Source organism: Stegostoma tigrinum, chromosome 14, assembly GCF_030684315.1.
Source record: "Stegostoma tigrinum isolate sSteTig4 chromosome 14, sSteTig4.hap1, whole genome shotgun sequence".
Classification (NCBI taxonomy): Eukaryota; Metazoa; Chordata; class Chondrichthyes; order Orectolobiformes; family Stegostomatidae; genus Stegostoma; species Stegostoma tigrinum.
In genome coordinates, this window is record NC_081367.1 from 44,517,272 (window position 1) to 44,537,027 (window position 19,756).

General features: G+C 43.0%; 1 protein-coding gene across 4 annotated transcripts in view; it reads left to right on the forward strand.

Annotated features, from left to right (window-relative positions):
- The window catches only part of clcn2c (chloride channel 2c), a 565,311-nt gene that overhangs the window by 463,682 nt on the left and 81,873 nt on the right, over positions 1–19,756 (forward strand). For all 4 annotated transcript variants that reach the window (XM_048542200.2, XM_048542201.2, XM_048542202.2 and 1 more), the window contains one exon: positions 15,348–15,481. In XM_048542200.2, coding sequence (XP_048398157.1) covers positions 15,348–15,481 — 134 coding nt within the window. The remainder of the gene's footprint in view (positions 1–15,347; positions 15,482–19,756) is intronic.

Genomic DNA, 19,756 nt, shown 5'->3' on the forward strand with positions numbered 1-19,756 from the left:
TCCCTGGTGCTGTCTTCCGTGTTTGCAACCTTTTATTTGGCTCCGATGATCCCTTATGCCAAGTGGTCCTGAAACCCCACACCTCAACTCCAAAATACCAATGAAGCCACAAAAGAACCCCTCAGTAGGGCCTTGTCAGTGTTAACCTGCTGCCAGGAGGGGTGTGGTCATAATTTCAGCCCACTACTGGGGAAGTTATCTTGGAATAGGAATGCTGACATGTGATGGGAATGCAACAGGGAGCTATCCCTACATGGCTGTCAATGCTACAAAGAGATATCATGGCCCTGGTGGTTCTGGGCCCCTTATATCCATCCCCACCCTCATTCTTCCCCTCTTGACAGCTTCTTTGAAGCCTCTGCCTGATGCATTTTGGCTCTTATAACATAGAATAGTTCAGCTTTCAATCATCAGATGATGCAGTCAGGTACTAATATATTTAGACTCAAATCAAAGTCATAGAGTAATACAGCCTGGAAAGAGGCCTTTCGGGCCTAACTGGTCTAAATTATTTTCAATCTCATTCAAAACCACATTCTCAAAGTCAACAGATCACAGCCATTCCCATGAAAATGAGGAAATTAAATTGCTTGCAAGAGCATTTTAATAAATACAAATTGTGGCAATGGTGATTTATTTAAAAATTGATAAATGTTGTCAGAAATTAAATGGAATGGAATGAATGACAGGCTGAATGTCCTTATTTTCTAATTGCTGTATATAAACTCTGTAAATATAGTCATTATGTCAAACCAACCTAACCCCTGACTCCTTTAGTAAACAAAGGTACAGTTTCCCGCACCCATATACCCATTCTTGCCCGAGAAGAAAATGGCATTCAATAATATGATAAACTCTGAATCACAAATGAAGTGAGGAAAGGCAAATTTTTTTTTATTGTTAAATCATTCTTGCTTGCTTTTGTTTTCAAATAATATTGCTAATCACATTTGCAAATGTAACATTTATTTCAGGCATTAGGAAGAGAGATGATAAAATGTATTATTATTTCTGAATATTTACTATCTTCCTGTCAGTGAGTTACTTGTTGCAAAATTGAAAATTATACAAATTCCAAATCAAAATATTACCAACTCCATACAAATTGCTAAAGTGATTGATTTCATAAGTATGACTTTTAATTTCTGAAAGAAGTAATGAATAAGCCCAGGAGTTACATCGAGGTCATGTTAACATCTGATTTCAATTGTCCAACATACTCTCAGAATCCACACCAGTTCAAATATGGATGCCCGTTTGAAATCTGTCTGACATCTGTTTATGAAGCTTGAAGGTTTTTTCTAGCATTGTGAGTTTGTTTTGAGACAAGATGCTGTCATTTATAGGGATAATAGGAACTGCAGATGCTGGAGAATCCAAGATAACAGGGTGTGGAGCTGAATGAACACAGCAGGCCAAGCAGCATCTTAGGAGCAGGAAAGCTGACGTTTCTGGCCTAGACCCAAAACGTCAACTTTCCTGCTCCTAAGATGCTGCTTGGCCTGCTGTGTTCATCCAGCTCCACATCTTGTTTTCTCTATGCTGTCATTTATGTTGAATTGCACAGTGGAAATGTTTTTAATTAATATTACATGTTATACCAGCCTTCACAGTATTATGCAAACATCCATCAAATACTACTGTAAGGAAACATTGCGCTTACAAATTTAAAACTGTCCTTACATTTGATGATTGATTATTTGTGTAAACTAATGGCAGCATAAGGTAATTGAACATAGAATTTTAAACATAATTCAGCAGTATATTCAAATAAACATTTGTTACACTACAACTAAAGTAAGTGAACACATGTAAAAAGGTTACATTTGTAGTGTCAATGTGATTATAGTTTCTTGGCTTACAGTTTGTAATGAGGAAAATTCTCAGGTTAATGGTGCTCAGTGTTATAATTGAATAAATCTGACAGCAACATTCAACATTCAGCATTCACATATGCAAATCCAAAAAATACTGTCAGAGATACCCTGCTCCTCCATACGATGCATTGTTACCTTCATCACCAATAGAGTTAACATTGAAATGGCTCCAACTGCATGAACCTGTCCCTCTTGAACACAAGTTTCACACTGGAAAGAATTTCAAAACATTAGGGCTGGTGCATTAGGAGTCAGTGAATGAGTTTTTAATGATAAGCAATGTAATAGTGACTGCTGAACAACCATCTGTCCTCTAACTATAATTTTATAAATGTGGAACATAGTTGAAAAGTCAAAGTTTGACCGAATAGATGAACTAAGTATGTAGAGCAAATTTGGGAGCAACTGAAGGCCCCATTCCCTTGCTGATTGTAGCAGCTTAACCCTCAAAAACTCTCCTTTTGATTTCTGGATATTTTTGTCTATGACTCCCGATTGCAGAAAGAATGCCTAAATCTCTCATACTGCTCATACACATTTCAGCTGAGGAGTACAAACAAAGAAAAGAACAAAGAAAATTACAGCGCAGGAACAGGCCCTTCAGTCCTCCAAGCCTGTGCCAATCGAGATCCTCTGTCTAACCTGTCAGCTATTTTCTAAGGGTCTGTGTGACCTGGATCTGTCTTTGCAGGTTCTCCTGAGGTCTCTGTACAAATTGGTTGTTTCCGCCAGACTTAATACAGTACAAAAACCAAAATTGCTATTATCCCAAATAGACAAATTATACTTTTCATTTTGCATCTTGATTTAGGGCCAGGTTTGGAGCATTGCTGCACCGTTGTCTTTTAGCCAAGGTAATTAATGCTTAACTGCCACTGCCATTAACTTGAATAGATGCAATTCTTTCATGTTTGGTGTGCTAAGAAGACCTATTAATGCCTTTAGAGAAGCCATTTTCATTGAGTTTCTGATTATCCTTGTGGAAATGCATTTGAATTCAAACGATTCTTGTTATCCACGTTCCCAGTAAGCTGTGCAGCTGCATGGCCATTCCAAGGTTCCATGCATGTGGAATCTAGTTGGCATTACCAACATCTTAGCTTCCAGATACAGATTTCGATGCCGTGCACAGGCCATAGAAGTCCACATACCAAAAACAAAACTGAGAGGGCCTATTGCTCGCAATCCTTCATGAGGTAAGTATGGTCTAGTTCTAATCACAATTTAATCCACAAGAGAAGTCGAGTGACTTTTGGTATGGATGCTTCAAAAAGCTCCTCTGCATCCATTTCTGAAATGAGTTTGCGGCAAAATATGTAATGTCATAATTACACATTTGCAGCATGAGTGACTTTTTCATCTCAGTGTGCAGGCCGTTTTAAAATAATTAACGTGGTAATGCATGTATAGTGACTAAAGAGACCGACCTGTACTTAGCCTACTCAGGGATCCCTGGGTTAGTGCGGATGTAACATTGGTTAAGATACACCACGTTCCAAAAGTTATTGAAATTCTTGGGAAGGAAGTATTTGTATCTTGATATGCCACCTGATTAAACCTTAGTTTTAAAGTATTCCACATGGGAAATTAATTTTTTGGAGGACAGCAACTCATTTACATGTAAAGGCATAATTTTTTTTGTTGGATTTTACTGATCGAAAATAATGATAGAGTTCCGGAAGGGTAAGGGATTTTAGTCGTGATGGGCAGCATGCTGGTGTAACTTGAAGGGCTGAAGGGCCTGTTACTGTGCTGTAATTTTCTTTGTTCTTCGTTTTTTTGTTCTTATTACTCAATTGATTTATATGTGTGGTTCGCAATGATATGGTATCATTATGGAAGGACACCAAAAGAACTGCTGGCTTATCTTTGAGTAATGCCAAGTGGATTTTAATGTCCATCAGAACTTTCAACAGTGTGACATTCCTTCAGTTTTTCAACTTTGGAGTGCCAGCCTAGACTATGGGGTCAGACAAACAACGGCATACAAACAACATCAAAAACCATGAATTCTAACAACTAAACCAAGCCAAAAGTACCTCCCCATTATAAGCAAGATTTAGAAATTTTTAAAAAATCATATTGTAGTTTCTCTTGTTCTCGACTGATTTTTTTTTCCTGTTAAATTTAGTGGAAAAAATACTTGACAAATGTCCCAGTTTGTAATGCATTTGTTTGTGAAAAGAAATTGAAACAAAAATCACTCTTTTTGCTTATAATTCACTTGGATTTATATTATGTTTTGGTACTGACATCTGCATATAGAGCAAGAGTTTACTTTGAAGGAATCAGTTACCTAGAATGTTACTTTATAACGTACAATATGGTGTTAATATTTTAGCATGAACCTTACAAAGCTAGGATTCTAATAAAGCTCTGGACTGTGAAATCAGAAATGTGCATAATTTGTTGAGCTGAGTCCTTCTGAGAGATGCTCAGTTGTATTTCTGTCAAATGTAATCTAAATGTCAAATGTTAAAGGAATGCCTGGTTAATCTGTTATGTCCTTGAAATAATGTCAGTACTGGTTAACTGCTTAGGGTAAGAAACAAGTTTCACTCTCTGTATCGTTCCATTTACATCATATTGATTAAACGTCTCAAAAAATATTTCTTCAAGTATTTTATGATTGAAATTTCAAATATAATTGGTGTGAACATATAAAGTAAATCTGTATTTATGTTGTGTTCACATGAAATAATATGCATACATTTGTTCTCCAGCACTGCTAGTTAGCAAGAGAATGAACAATTGAAAATGAAAGATTTTCTTTAATCCCTTTCATGATTTAAGGATGACCCAAAGCACTTTACAACTAACAAAGTGCTTTTGAAATGTAATCATTGTTGTAATGGCAGAAACACAACAGCCAATTTACATGCAGCAAGATCCCACATTTAACATTGTGCTAATGAGCAGTTAAACTGTTCTTTGGTGAGCAAAATCATCCTCTGAATAAACAAAATACTGTTGTTGCTCACAGAGGACCATGACGACAATAAACATGTTAATTTCATTTGATTTTAAAATCATTGCACGATTCATTTGGGAATTCAATACACAATTAAATTCAATATTTTTGAAAAAGTGAAAAAAAAATCAGCTCATTGGTTGAAATAAAAGCCTTTCAGAGTGATGTACTTACCCAAGCCAATTCAGATGTGCTCACAGCCATCTTCATCTGCTTTTGTGCGTTTGTTATTTACAGCATAATGGAGGGCAACATTGATCATGCCTTGAACAGTGAGCTCAGCTTCTCCATTCTAGTGAATGCTCAAACATAAACATCCCCTTCTTGATAGGAACAAAAGCAGAAGCTGCTGGAAAAGCTCAACAGGTCTGGCAGCATCTGTGAAGAAAAAATCAGAGTTAATATTTTGGGTCCGGTGACTCCTCCTCAAAACTTTTTTAATAGACCGCTCTGTCAAACCCATAGGCTTTGTATTTCCCTGAGTCCCCATGCAACCACTTCTACCTGAGACTTCACTGTACCATTCCCTCCCACAGCCCATTAGCCTCAGGCGCCTCAAGTAAAACATACCAGATATCACAGAACCCCTACAGAATGGAGATAATGGGAACTGCAGATGCTGGAGAATTCCAAGATAATAAAATGTGAGGCTGGATGAACACAGCAGGCCAAGCAGCATCTCAGGAGCACAAAAGCTGACGTTTCGGGCCTAGACCCTTCATCAGAGAGGGGGATGGGGAGAGGGAACTGGAATAAATAGGGAGAGAGGGGGAGGCGGACCGAAGATGGAGAGAAAAGAAGATAGGTGGAGAGAGTATAGGTGGGGAGGTAGGGAGGGGATAGGTCAGCCCAGGGAAGACGGACAGGTCAAGGAGGTGGGATGACGTTAGTAGGTAGATGGGGGTGCGGCTTGGGGTGGGAGGAAGGGATGGGTGAGAGGAAGAACCGGTTAGGGAGGCAGAGACAGGTTGGACTGGTTTTGGGATGCAGTGGGTGGGGGGGGAAGAGCTGGGCTGGTTGTGTGGTGCAGTGGGGGGAGGGGACGATCTTGGCTGGTTTAGGGATGCAGTAGGGGAAGGGGAGATTTCCATTTCCACTCCCCCTCCCATTCTCTAGATGACATGTCCATCATGGGCCTCCTGCACTGCCACAATGATGCCACCCGAAGGTTGCAGGAACAGCAACTCATATTCCGCCTGGGAACCCTGCAGCCTAATGGTATCAATGTGGACTTCACCAGTTTCAAAATCTCCCCTTCCCCTACTGCATCACTAAACCAGCCCAGTTCGTCCCCTCCCCCCACTGCACCACACAACCAGCCCAGCTCTTTCCCCCCCCCACCCACTGCATCCCAAAACCAGTCCAACCTGTCTCTGCCTCCCTAACCGGTTCTTCCCCTCACCCATCCCTTCCTCCCTAGAATACACCTCCTCCCGCCCACCCTCCTGCAAAAATTCCATCCCCTATTCCCAATTCCTCCGCCTCCGCCGCATCTGCTCCCACGATAAGACATTCCACTCCCGCACATCCCAGATGTCCAAGTTCTTTAAGGACCGCAACTTTCCCCCCACGGTGATCGAGAACGCCCTTGACCGCGTCTCCCGCATTTCCCGCGACACATCCCTCACACCCCGCCCCCGCCACAACCGCCCCAAGAGGATCCCCCTCGTTCTCACACACCACCCTACCAACCTCCGGATACAACGCATTATCCTCCGACACTTCCGCCATTTACAATCCGACCCCACCACCCAAGACATTTTTCCATCCCCTCCCCTGTCTGCTTTCCGGAGAGACCACTCTCTCCGTGACTCCCTTGTTCGCTCCACACTGCCCTCCAACCCCACCACACCCGGCACCTTCCCCTGCAACCGCAGGAAATGCTACACTTGTCCCCACACCTCCTCCCTCACCCCCATCCCAGGCCCCAAGATGACATTCCACATTAAGCAGAGGTTCACCTGCACATCTGCCAATGTGGTATACTGCATCCACTGTACCCGGTGCGGCTTCCTCTACATTGGGGAAACCAAGCGGAGGCTTGGGAACCGCTTTGCAGAACACCTCCGCTCAGTTCGCAACAAACAACTGCACCTCCCAGTGCAAACCATTTCCACTCCCCCTCCCATTCTCTTGATGACATGTCCATCATGGGCCTCCTGCACTGCCACAATGATGCCACCCGAAGGTTACAGGAACAGCAACTCATATTCCGCCTGGGAACCCTGCAGCCATATGGTATCAATGTGGACTTCACCAGTTTCAAAATCTCCCCTTCCCCTACTGCATCCCTAAACCAGCCCAGTTCATCCCCTCCCCCCACTGCACCACACAACCAGCCCGGCTCTTCCCCCCCACCCACTGCATCCCAAAACCAGTCCAACCTGTCTCTGCCTCCCTAACCGGTTCTTCCTCTCACCCATCCCTTCCTCCCACCCCAAGCCGCACCCCCAGCTACCTACTAACCTCATCCCACCTCCTTGACCTGTCCGTCTTCCCTGGACTGACCTATCCCCTCCCTACCTCCCCACCTACACTCTCTCCACCTATCTTCTTTACTCTCCATCTTCGGTCCGCCTCCCCCTCTCTCCCTATTTATTCCAGTTCCCTCCCCCCATCCCCCTCTCTGATGAAGGGTCTAGGCCCGAAACGTCAGCTTTTGTGCTCCTGAGATGCTGCTTGGCCTGCTGTGTTCATCCAGCCTCACATTTCAAATGTCTTGGACTTGTTGCATTTCAACATGGACTGTGTCAGTATCTGCGGTGTGACGAATGATGCTGAACACTTGTACAATCTTCAGTGCACATCCCTATTTCTGACCTTTATGATGGAGGGCCAGTCGTTGATGAAGTAGCTAAAGATGGTTTTGTCTAAGACACTGCCCTGATGAACTTCTGCTAAGACTCCCTTAAGCTGAGATGTCTGAACTCCATCAACCTTAACTATCTCCTTTGTGCCAGGTATGACTTCAGCCAACAGAGTTTTCCCCTTGATTCCTAATGACTAGTTTTTCTAGGACCCCTTGATGCTTTCTTCGATCAAATGCAGCCTTGATGTCAAAGGCAGTCACTGTCACCTCACTTCTGAAATTCACCTGCTTGTCCATGTTTGAGCCAAGGCTGTAATGAAGTCAGGAGAAGTTCTTTTTGATACAGCTAATTTGGTCAATAGCTAACGAACCCCCTGGAAACCAGATAAGGTTTTATGACAATTGATAGCAGTTTCATGGTCATCATTAGACCTTTACTTCCAAATTTTCATTGAATTCAAAATTCCACCATTAGCTGTTGTGGGATTCAAGCCCTGGTCCTTAGAATATTACCCAAGACTCTGGATGACTAGCCCAATGACAACACCACTGTGCCATTGCCTCCCCTTAAAATCCCCACCACCCTTCAGCATTGTGATCCCCTCTGCACCCCAGCACTAAAACCCTGATCTTCACAATGAAGTTCCCCAACCTCCTAAGTGGTCCCTGATAATCCCCCTTAACTTTTAGTGGATGGACTCTCAGGACATATCATGGCCTTAACTGATAACATCAAATGATGATTGACCAAACCCTTGACTGCTTGCTGCACAGCCTCTTGCCTATTTTCCTGTGAGTTCCCAGACTAGTTGCACTGGACCCACAAAATTGACTGTGGCCCACATCCCAGACTGTGAAGGTGACACTGTGACAGTGATCATGCAGACTACATTCCTGGACAATGCTAGAGGCCGCCTTTGAATTAATCTGCTGGAACTGCTTGACTGAAGAGAGTCTCCTGGGCTTGACTGAGGACTACTCCCCGTAGACCTTGAGACATGGCCACGTGTGTGAAGCACACAAACTCTCAGACTTTTGTGTCATGAGTTCTCCACATTTAGTCTCTTTCTAGTGTGTGGAAGAATAGTAGCCTGCAAACTAATGAGATATTAATGATGGTTATCATGATCGATAGCCCCCATTAATAGGCCCGTCACCACTCACTTGTGAGAATGTTGGTTCAATGTTCAAGACTCGGTTTGAGATTGCAACTTTTTCCACTTGATGTGGAGAAGGGCCTCATTGGATTTCTCACCTGATTTCCCAAATTCCGCAACATAGCTAGTGTAATTCTGCGTAGAAAGATTCTGCCACTCAAATAGTGAAATCCCTCATGCATAATATTACTTAATTGATTTTTGGGTTGACTATTACATCAACAACCTTGACAAACCTGTGGAGGCAGTATTTCTAATTTCAACAAAATTTATTAGCTTGCTAATGTTTGGTACAAATAATTTCAGTACTCCAATGCTGTTCCCATGATGTTTTACTGTGATCAGTGTTTTGCTTTTTAATTCTAAGTTAGAGTGATTTCATTTCAGTTGTCTGTATTGTTTAACATCTTGTCTCTACTAGATGTTTTATTGTCTTCTATACAAAAGTGCTCATTGTTGCTAAGCAACCAATAAGCATTACCCAGTATAAGCTGTTTTTGTAGGCTGAAGGAATTTATTTTGGTTAGTTGTTCAGAATGTGGTTTGAATATTGTTACCTTGAAAGTTTGGAGGCAGGATTTTCTGGGCATAGATTCCAAAAAAATAGCTGCTTTGACACCAGTTAAGGAATTCTTTTAGTTCAGGGACTACCATATTCAGATAACAAGCTGATTCTTGCAAGAAACAGCAACAGTTTTGAAAGGAGGCTTGGAAGAGAACAACATAAATAAGCTATGACAAACCATTATAGGTCACTGATCATGCCTCAGCTGGGGTTTTATCTGTACACCATCAGATTTTAGCAAAGATCTCAACGCCTTGCATAGATTTACCAGAATTACACCAGGGATAAGGGAATTTAGTGATGAGGAACTGGAAAAGTTGTGGTTGTTCTGCCTAGATGAAAGAAAATTAAGGAAAGACTTTCATCAGAACTGAAATCCCATTAAGCTAAAGCATGGGCTGAAATCCAGTATTGTGGAAGGTTTAGGCCTGGAGGCAAGAGGAAATTTACTTTCGTGGAACGTTGGTTTACCAAAATTGCACCACTTTACGCCCTTATTGTATTAAATTCTAGAAGGCCCAAACTTAGCCACGCTCTCCCACTGTTAACTGAAGTGCTTAAAAGGCCGATTAATGAACTAGTGGCCCATTCCTGCATAGGCTGCAGTAATCTCTGCATTAGGTGATATAGAAAGTGCTGGCTTCCCTGACAGGGCTATCCATTGCAGACAGGCAGTCAGCTCAGGCCAGGGGGCTCAGAGGGTATCATTTTACTTGCAATTATCAGCGCATAGTCGAGAGACTGGACAAAGACCAGGAGGATGGTCACAGCCTCTCAACCCAAGAGTGACTTACTTAATCCTACCTTCTGAGGTGGGCTTAATGCGGGGGTGTGGGTGGGGGGGTGTGGGTGGGGGAGGGGTGGGGGGTGGGTGGGGGGGGGTGTGGGTGGGGGAGGGATGGGGGTGGGTGGGGGGGGGGTGTGGGTGGGGGAGGGATGGGGGTGGGTGGGGGGGGTGTGGGTGGGGGAGGGATGGGGGTGGGTGGGGGGGGGTGTGGGTGGGGGAGGGATGGGGGTGGGTGGGGGAGGGGTGGGGGGTGGGTGGGTGGGGGAGGGGTGGGGGGGTGTGGGTGGGTGGGTGGGGGAGGGGTGGGGGGGGTGTGGGTGGGGGAGGGGTGGGGGGGGGTGTGGGTGGGGGAGGGGTGGGGGGGTTGGGGGGGTGGGGGAGGGGTGGGGGGGTGGGGGTAGGGGAGGGGGTGGGTGGGTGGGGGAGGGGTGGGGGGGGGGTGTGGGTGGGTGGGTGGGGGAGGGGTGGGGGGTGTGGGGGGGGGGTGGGTGGCTGGGGGAGGGGTGGGGGGGTGTCGGTGGGTGGCTGGGGGAGGGGGTGTGGGGGGGGGGAGGGGTGTGGGGGGGGTGGGTGGCTGGGGGAGGGGTGGGGGGGTGTGGGTGGGTGGGTGGGGGAGGGGTGGGGGGTGTGGGGGGGGGTGTGGGTGGCTGGGGGAGGGGTGGGTGGGGGGTGCGGGTGGAGCACAGATGCGCCACCAATATCCAGCAACCCCCAGCCCCTATACCTGCCTCAACCACACCAAAACTCCAGCAATGATTGTCTGTGTGTCTTCATTCCATCAATCCCCACGACAACCCTCTCCATCCCCCACTACGGAATGCTCTACTGATTCCTCAACAGGTGGGTGGAGAACCTCATCATTGCAACAGAATCCCAGCTTCTGTTTCTTGTGCAGTAACCAATTCTCATTCATTGCTACTCTGTTATTCCTAATCTCATGAGCTCTGCTCTTGTATAATGGCCATGTGTGTGGCGCTTTATCGAATACCTTTGAAAAATTAAAATCTACTTCAAAATATAATATGTAAGCTTGTGAAAATATAATCCTTCAAACGGTGACAGGAAGCTATGACTATGAAAAATGTCTATGGACCCACTTCTAATAAAGCATGATTAATCAAACTGATATTCAAACTGGTGATTACCTAAGCTAGAAAGTGTCTGGCTAATTTACTTGCATTAACTTCTGAATGCCTAAATCAAAGAAAGGATAAGGGATTCTATCACACTGGTTCTGTGACTCAGTGACCACATGTGGACCAACTTGAACACAGAATGAAAAACAGTTCAGCACCATGTTATTTCGTCCTATTATTTTGCATCATATTAATTCCAGGCTGTCACGGATCACTGGGGTAGCATGCTGGAAATCAAGCCCTGCTATTCCTGGAGTTATCACAAAAGCTAAAGATTTTAAAATATGTGCACAGAATTTTCCAAAATGCCTTATTTACAGATCCAGGTGGATGGCAAGCATGTATCAGGGTCACACTTATTTACATATATACATACACACGCTCTTGCGCACTATCACTTGCTCGCATGCACTCTTAAACATACACAATCTCTCTGCAGACAGAGGAAAGCTTGAAGGCAGTTCAGTAGTTCCTATTCAAGGGTTGCTGAGATGATCCTTATAATGATCAGAACATTGTTTTTCAGTTTCTCTTTGGCTGCATCCACTGGTTTACAAGAGGCACAAGGTGAATGGTTCACTTACAAAATGTTTCTGATTCATCAGTTCAAAGTCACTGCTTACAACTGCTTAAGGAAAGTTGAACTGGTTTTCTTCAGGTTTACAATGGGTTTTGATTGTAGAGAACAAAGAGACTGTTCCAGAGCTGGTGGACGTCAAAACACTGCTTTCCATCTTCTTCCCAGACCCCAGACTATTCAGTAACAGATAACTGGTCAGTAGTCCTTAAACCAGTCAACTTCTTGCTGCCACCTAGCTGCATCTGTACACAAACGCTCAGCCCCAATTCATCTGCAACCACTTTAGTTACAGATGGTTCAAACAGCTGTTAACAGCACACAATGCTTGCCATTGCTGTAAGGTTACCAGCTTTTCAAAGCATGCAGCAATCCTTGAAAACACTGATTTTAAAACATTTCTTATTTCAGCCTGCAATTTTAAAATATCATAAAAAATGTAGTCATGGTCTTTGCAAGGTAGAGTTTTAAAAAAATTCAATTAAACATATTCAATTCAATTGTTTAATAACCATCACTTAAGTATTTGGGTAGCCTTCTTGACTTCTGTGCTAAGAAATTTCCCATCATCCAAACAGGAACGTAGTTTATTTGGCATTCCAAGTAAACTGATAAAGTGGTATTATTGGACAACTGTTTGATCCCCCTTTGCAGAATGGACAGAATCGGTGGTGGGGTGCTTCTTTGATCTGAGATGGTTCTTTCCTGTGGTTGCAGCTCAAAGCCGTTCTGTAAGAGTTTCCTTTGGCGGGAATGCCAGGAGTAGGCCTTCTGCAGTTTTGGCTGGGAGCTGGGCCTTTCAAGGTTTTTAGTTGGGGAGAAGGGAGCAGCAATAGGGATGTCGGTAGGTGGAGGCTGCGATGGACGGGTGAGAGGAGGCTTGCAAAGGACAGAGGAAGAAGGTATAAAATCTGTCAACAAAGAAATCGTCAGTTAACTGGGAGCTAGAAAAACTTGACAACAAGAATTCCTTATCAATGAAGGTAGTTTAAGTCTAGTAAGCTCAGGAGCTACCATATGAGGAACAACACCGGATGCTGTTGTAATGGACAGTGTGTGCCAATTAAATTTTAAATCTGAGGTTGAGATCTGCTATAAAATGGGCAGTGACTGCCTGGTTGAAACACTACAACCCTGCACCGATCACCAAGCAATGATTTCCTCAGATTGGGCAGTTAGTGACCATAGGGCAGCTTCGCTGTTTGCCTCAGAGTAGTGTCTGGCCTATCAAAACTGGAGACCCAATAGGAGACCATTCAGTTCAGCTCAGAAGAAGCTACTGCTTTCATTCAAGTAGGAGGGAGAGAGGGATCTCCAACTTGAAGTGTCCTGTCTGCAACTTTTGAAAATGTTAAGTTAAAACATGAGCTTGCCAATCAGTCCAGCATTGTGGAGGTGGAGAACTTTATAGGATAGCCTGTGGCTTCAGCAGGGGCCCATTGGATGGGGATGCCCTTGAAACCTGACTGGAGTGTTTAATCCACACAGCCTGTTTCTCAGGAGAACGAGACTACCTCCGACCTCTTGGTAGACCCACAGGCCAATTGGGAAGTTCCAGTCAGCCTCTGGCATTAATTGCCATTGATTGGCTAGCTACTGCCTGTGTGTGAGTGGCCTTTCAAAACTCCATATCACCTCCAGAAAAATGGGCTGGGGGAATGATGGTTTCAGTAAACTGACACACAAGGTGAAAGTGGGAATGTGTACAAACCACCCACCTCTGTGAGGGTGAGAATTCAGCCCCCATGTTGTTTTGAGAGATAAGGAGGAACACGTTGTTGGTATTTTCTGATGATTAAATCTGTGCTAATTGCACTTTGTTTGTGGTGCCTGTGTTGTGACAGTTAATTGATTTAAATACCTCCATGTCAGAAACATAAGTACACTGTCATAAATAGATTTTTAAATAGGTTAGCAAATCATAAAGCATCATAGATATTTGTGCCCAAATGCTGCAAGCATTGATTTGTTTTATTTTTCAGAAATACAAGTGGAAATATGCTGGAAATATTCAGCAGGTCAGGCAGCATTGGTGGAGGCTTCCTGTTTCAGATTAGGGTAACCTCTTGTCAGCGAATCATCTCACCCTGAAATATTAACTCTGTTTCTCTCTCCACAAATACTGCCTGACCTGTTGAGAAGTTATAGCATTTTGTTCTACTTCAGATTTCCAGCATTTACAATAGTTTGCTTTGTTCGATTATTTTCAGGAGATGTTATTACCTTTCAGAATTAAAGTTCCATAATTCCACTTGAATGTGATGGATGACTAGTTGTCCCCTGACTGTCAGTAATAGCAGTATCAATATCAAAATATGCAGGTGACGTGTATAAGGTGACCTAAATTCTGGGAGAAGGGTAATGAACTGTCAACATTTCTAAGGATAATAATTCAAAGTTATTAAGTTTCCAAATTATCCCTTAACTCATTTGTATTGCCTATCAAGCAGGCACTAACCCATTTAACGTACATCCTTAAACTAATGCTACAGGATTTAGGTCTATGAGTGCTATAGAAGAACATGAGGTAAAATTTAGTCTCGTCTTCTCCTCACTGCAGAGGCAGGCAGGCACTATGACCCAAACGGCCTGAACATGTATAAAGATTCATTCACTGGATTCAGGTGAATGATAGGAGTAAGCTGGTGGCTGGCTGCACAGTTATTACCCAATGAGAGAGAATAAATTTAGGGCCCTCTGCCTCATGAACCACAGACTTGTCAAAATTCTGGAAAAGGAAGAAGTTGTTGGAGTCAGCCACAGGAGGATGAGTTAGTTGCAGTGCAGTGAACTCAGAAAAGTCACTTGACTTTATTGGCAGCCTCCACGGAAGAATTCTTGAATGGGTGAGGCCCAGTACCTTGTCTGTACTCTGGGAGCTCTGTTTAGAGAGGCTGATCCAACAGGGGTCTTTTGATATTTTGGGCTCCTACCAAGACACCTGAAAAAGGGCCCCATAAATTCACCAGTAGGACTAACGCAGTGCAGATTGCACACAGGCCATCTGTCCGGGTTTGAGTCTGTCTTTCACCAGAAACCTCCTGTAATAAATAGTAAGAGTCCAGGAGCAGGCCTGTTGGCCCTTTGCAGTTTTGATCGTGACTGATCTGTATCTTAACTCTTTTTTTTATTTGCCTTAATAATTATTGATACCCCAATTTTAGAAAAATGTCTGTTGGTCTCAGACTTGAAAATACACTACCATTTGGTTGGACAGAGTTCCAAATCTGTGCGAAGCAATGCTTCCTAAATTCATTTATGAGCAGCCTAATGCCAATTTAAGATTATACTTTGTTATAATAGAGAGAAAATTCGGACAAACACACTAAAATAATGTATATCGTGAAATATTTTTCAGTGTCTTAGTTTTACTGCCATCAGACATAAACATGCTGAATTCTGTTGATTTCAAGCAGGGGAATACTGTTTTGTTCAGACCATGGCTTATAAAACAATGTTCTTTTTCAGGAAGTATAACATCCGTGTTGAAGACATAATGGTAAGAGACATCCACTTTGTCATTGTAAACTGCAAGTACAGAGACCTGCAAGATCTCCTTCACTGCACAAAACTCAAACACCTTCCTCTTGTTGAGTCAGCAGGTAAGAAGAATAGCCTTTAATAATTTTTGACATATGCTTAAGAATGAGACACATTTCTCTGTGTTAAAAGGGCCAAGTTCTAACTCCAGAGTATGAATTCAGGCTAATTCCATTTCTTTAGATATAACATTTGGTTTGCTCTAACATTTTTTCAAAAACCAGAATTAGATCATCTTCCACACTTGTCCATCTGGAAATTACCTTTGTTCATAACAGCTGAAAGAAGACACAAAATTGGAGATTTGGCAGAAGCTCTTCATTTGAAGTAAAATTAGGCTACTTCAGAAGTTTTTGCTTCTTTACCCGAGAAACTGTTCTTTTTGCGAAATCAGCCTTTGAAATCTTCGTAGTATAGAGGTACAAATCAATGCTATGTGTGTATTTACCTGAAATGCTATAGGGATAAGACTAAATTTTGGTGTTGAACCTTTGGGATGAAATGGTTGTTATATGATCTGATGCCTATGATATCATCTTATGTAAGGAGTATGGGCAATGGTGAGGGTCATTTAGCTCAGTTGGCTGATGGGCTGGTTTGAGAAGCAGTGTGACACACACAGCGTGGGTTTAATTTCCAACATCAACTGAGGTCATCATGGAGGACTCTTCTGCTCAACCTCTCCCTTCTCCTGAAGTATGGTGGCCCTCAGATTAAATCACTACCTGTCTCCCTCTCTCTCTAATGAGAGAGTAAACTGTGGCAACACACATGGACAGTGGTTTTAGTGTTGTTGATTCTATGCAATAACAATAGCTAACATTATCCCTATAAATAAAATTTTAAAAGTCCTATTTGCTGGCCTCTTCATTTGTGTTCAATGCTGTAAACAGTGGAGCTCCTTTGACATCATTATACTTAACAAGCAACATTTATGTATTTTGTGATATTTTCAGTTTGTGTTTTTTATTTAGTTCTATTCAACAGTAGGAGCTATTTAAAGTTGTTTATTTGGTACTTTCACCGTGGGCCAGATTGAACAAACAATGGGTAGTTAATTGGTTACATGAAAGGTGTGATTAGCTGTTCTCTGGTTTTCTTCTCCTGTGGCAATTTAGGTTGTTGTGGAAACTGAGACAGTATAAAATTGAAAACGGTTGCAAGAGCTCAATCTTGGCCTGAAAGAAGCCAATGTCGGGGTTAGGGTTGCAGATACATTTTCACCTCAGTGGGACTTCAACCTTGAGCTGTCATTAGAAAACCTTTGTTTCCTATAATTGATAATTGATTGAAGTGAAGGGGTACAATTCTTGAGTTTGGTATTTGTCAGGATTCGAGCTACATTTTAGATACAGGTGGTAGCACAGGGTATCCTTTGTAATATCAATGAATCAATCATTTTATGCCTTCTAAGTAGTGGCATTGAGGTCAACAAAGCTAAAATTCCAAACTCATGCATAAAATGGATAAGACCACACAGTATAGTGTACAGTTATTGGCAACTTATTTCAGAAAAGATGGTGATTTGTCATGATGATGCCAAGAAAGTGAAACTATAACAATGAGAGCCTTAGTAGAATCTTCAGAGACTAAAGCCTTTATCTTAACTAGGAGTGGGACTCAGTTGGTCAGCGGTTGAGGGACAGAGGATGAAGGAAAAGCCAAATCCCCTTAGCTTTGGCAGCATGAGGATTGGGAAGATTTAATGTTCAGAATTCATCTGCATGCCACCAGTCACATGCCCACCCAAAACAGGCAGGGAACACTTAGGAGGCAGAAATCATAATATGGTAGAGTTCACACTGTGGACAGGACTGAATTTCAGACAGCTGGATGTTGTCTGATGGTGAGAAAGGAACAGCCGCTGATAATAGGATGGGTCACCGGGCAGATGGTCCCATGGGTCATGGAGGAACATTCCTACCTCTAACCCATCTATACAAACAAAATCAAAATACAAGGTACTTGTTTCACCCTGTTCTCAGGCTTAACATATTCCCATGTAAGATAAACCAAAATGCCGCATTAAATTCCATTTTCCATATTTAAAGAAGGAGTTTCCCCGAATTCAGGAGGAACACCTGTTTGGAGGTTGAAAGTGAAGCTAGTCGAATCCATTCAAAACATCAGTACAAAGATACCCAGCCAATTTTAATGGCTGCCTGTCAGATAGAGCAAAAATCGCCTCTTGGAATAATTTCCCCTGCAGCAGAGAATGCTCAGAGAAGATGTGATAAAAAAAATTTTAAATCATGGTGGTTTTTGACAGGAGATAAAGAACTACCTTTCATCTGGTTGGGGAATGAGTGATGATGGACCACATTGATTTAAACTAAGGGGATGGGCCAAGATTATAAGTACTAGAATGGAAAGGTATAATTCAGTGATGAAAAAGAGACTTTCATCCAAATTACTATATTGATTTTTAAGATCAGCTGCTTCGCGGATTGCTGTTTTGAGTACAAATGGGTTCTTAATTTTATTGCCATTTAGCAGGTAAAGGAGCAACAGTGAAGACTTGAAATTAAGTTTATGGCTCATTGGTGACGAAACTGAGACAGAATTAGAGCTCTAAACACAGAAGTGATTTCCCAGTCAAACTGTGTGGTCTTTCCATTGGTCTGGCAGCATCTGTGAAGAAAAAAATCAGAGTTAGCGTTTTGGGTCTGGTGACCCTTCCTGATAAATGTTGAGAGGAAGGGTCACTGGACCCAAAATGTTAAGACCCAAAGAAAGGAATTCATGGAATGTTTACAGGATGGCTTTTTGGAACAGCTTGTGATGGAGCCCACAAGGGACCAGGCTATTCTGGACTTAGTGCTATGTAATGAGCCAGACTTTATAAAAGACCTTAAAGTAAGGGAACACTTAGGAGGCAGCAATCATAATATGGTAGAGTTCAGTCTGCAGTTTGAAAGAGAGAAGGCAAAATCGGATGTAATGGTGTTATACTTAAATAAACCTTATTACAGGGGCATGAGAGAGGAACCGACGACAATCGACTGGAAGCAGAGCCTGGGGGGAAGACAGTAGAGCAACGATGGCAGGAGTTTACGGGTGTAATTGGAGACACAGTCCCTAACCCTATCACAGGTTCATACCAAAGAAAAGAAAGATTAGCCAGGGTTGGGGGTGGGGGGTTTACACAGCCATGGCTGACAAAGGACGTCGGGAAATGTATCAAAGAAAAAGAGACAGCCTATAAAGTGGCCAAGAGCACTGGGAAATCAGAAGATTGGGAAGGCGACAAAAACAAACAGAGGGTAACAAAGAGAAAAATGAGGAAGGAGAGAATCGAATATGAAGGTAGGCTAGCCAGTAATATTAAAAATGAAAGTAAAAGTTTCTTTCAATACATAAGAAACAAACAAAAGGTAAAAGTAGACATTGGGCCGCTCCAAATTGATGCTGGAAGGCTAGTGATGGGAGATAAGGAAATAGCTGAAGAAATTAAGGAGTACTTTGCGTCAGTCTTCACAGTGGAAGACATGAGTAGGATGCCAACAATTAGGGAGAGTCAGGGGGCAGAGTTGAGTATGGTAGGCATTACAAAAGAGAAAGTGCTAGAAAAGCTAAAAGGTCTAAAAATTGATAAATCTCCTGGTCCCGATGGGCTACATCCTAGAGTTCTGAGGGAGGTGGCTGAGGAAATAGCAGAGGCGTTGGTTGTGATCTTTCAAAAGTCACTGGAGTCAGGGAGAGTCCCAATTGATTGGAAAATTGCCGTTGTAACCCCCTGTTTAAGAAAGGATCTAGACAAAAGATGGAAAATTGTAGGCCGATTAGCCTAACCTCAGTTGTTGCTAAAATTCTAGAATCTATCGTTAAAGATGAGATTTCTAAATTCTTCGAAGTGCAGGGTTGGATTAGAACAAGTCAGCATGGATTTAGTAAGGGGAGGTCATGCCTGACAAACCAGTTAGAATTCTTTGAAGAGGTAACAAGTAGGTTAGACCAGGGAAACCCAGTGTATGTTATCTATCTAGACTTCCAAAAGGCCTTTGATAAGGTGCCTCACAGGAGGCTGCTGGGTAAGGTGAGGGCCCATGGTGGTCGAGGTGAGCTACTGGCATGGATTGAGGATTGGCTGTCTGACAGAAGGCAGAGAGTTGGGATAAAAGGCTCTTTTTTGGAATGGCAACCGGTGACGAGTGGTGTCCCACAGGGTTCAATGTTGGGGCCGCAGCTGTTCACTTTAGATATTAATGATCTGGATGAAGGGACTGGGGACATTCTGGCGAAGTTTGCCGATGACACGAAGTTAGGTGGACAGGCAGGTAGTACTGAGGAGGTGGCGAGGCTGCAGAAAGATTTGGACAGTTTAGGAGGGTGGTCCA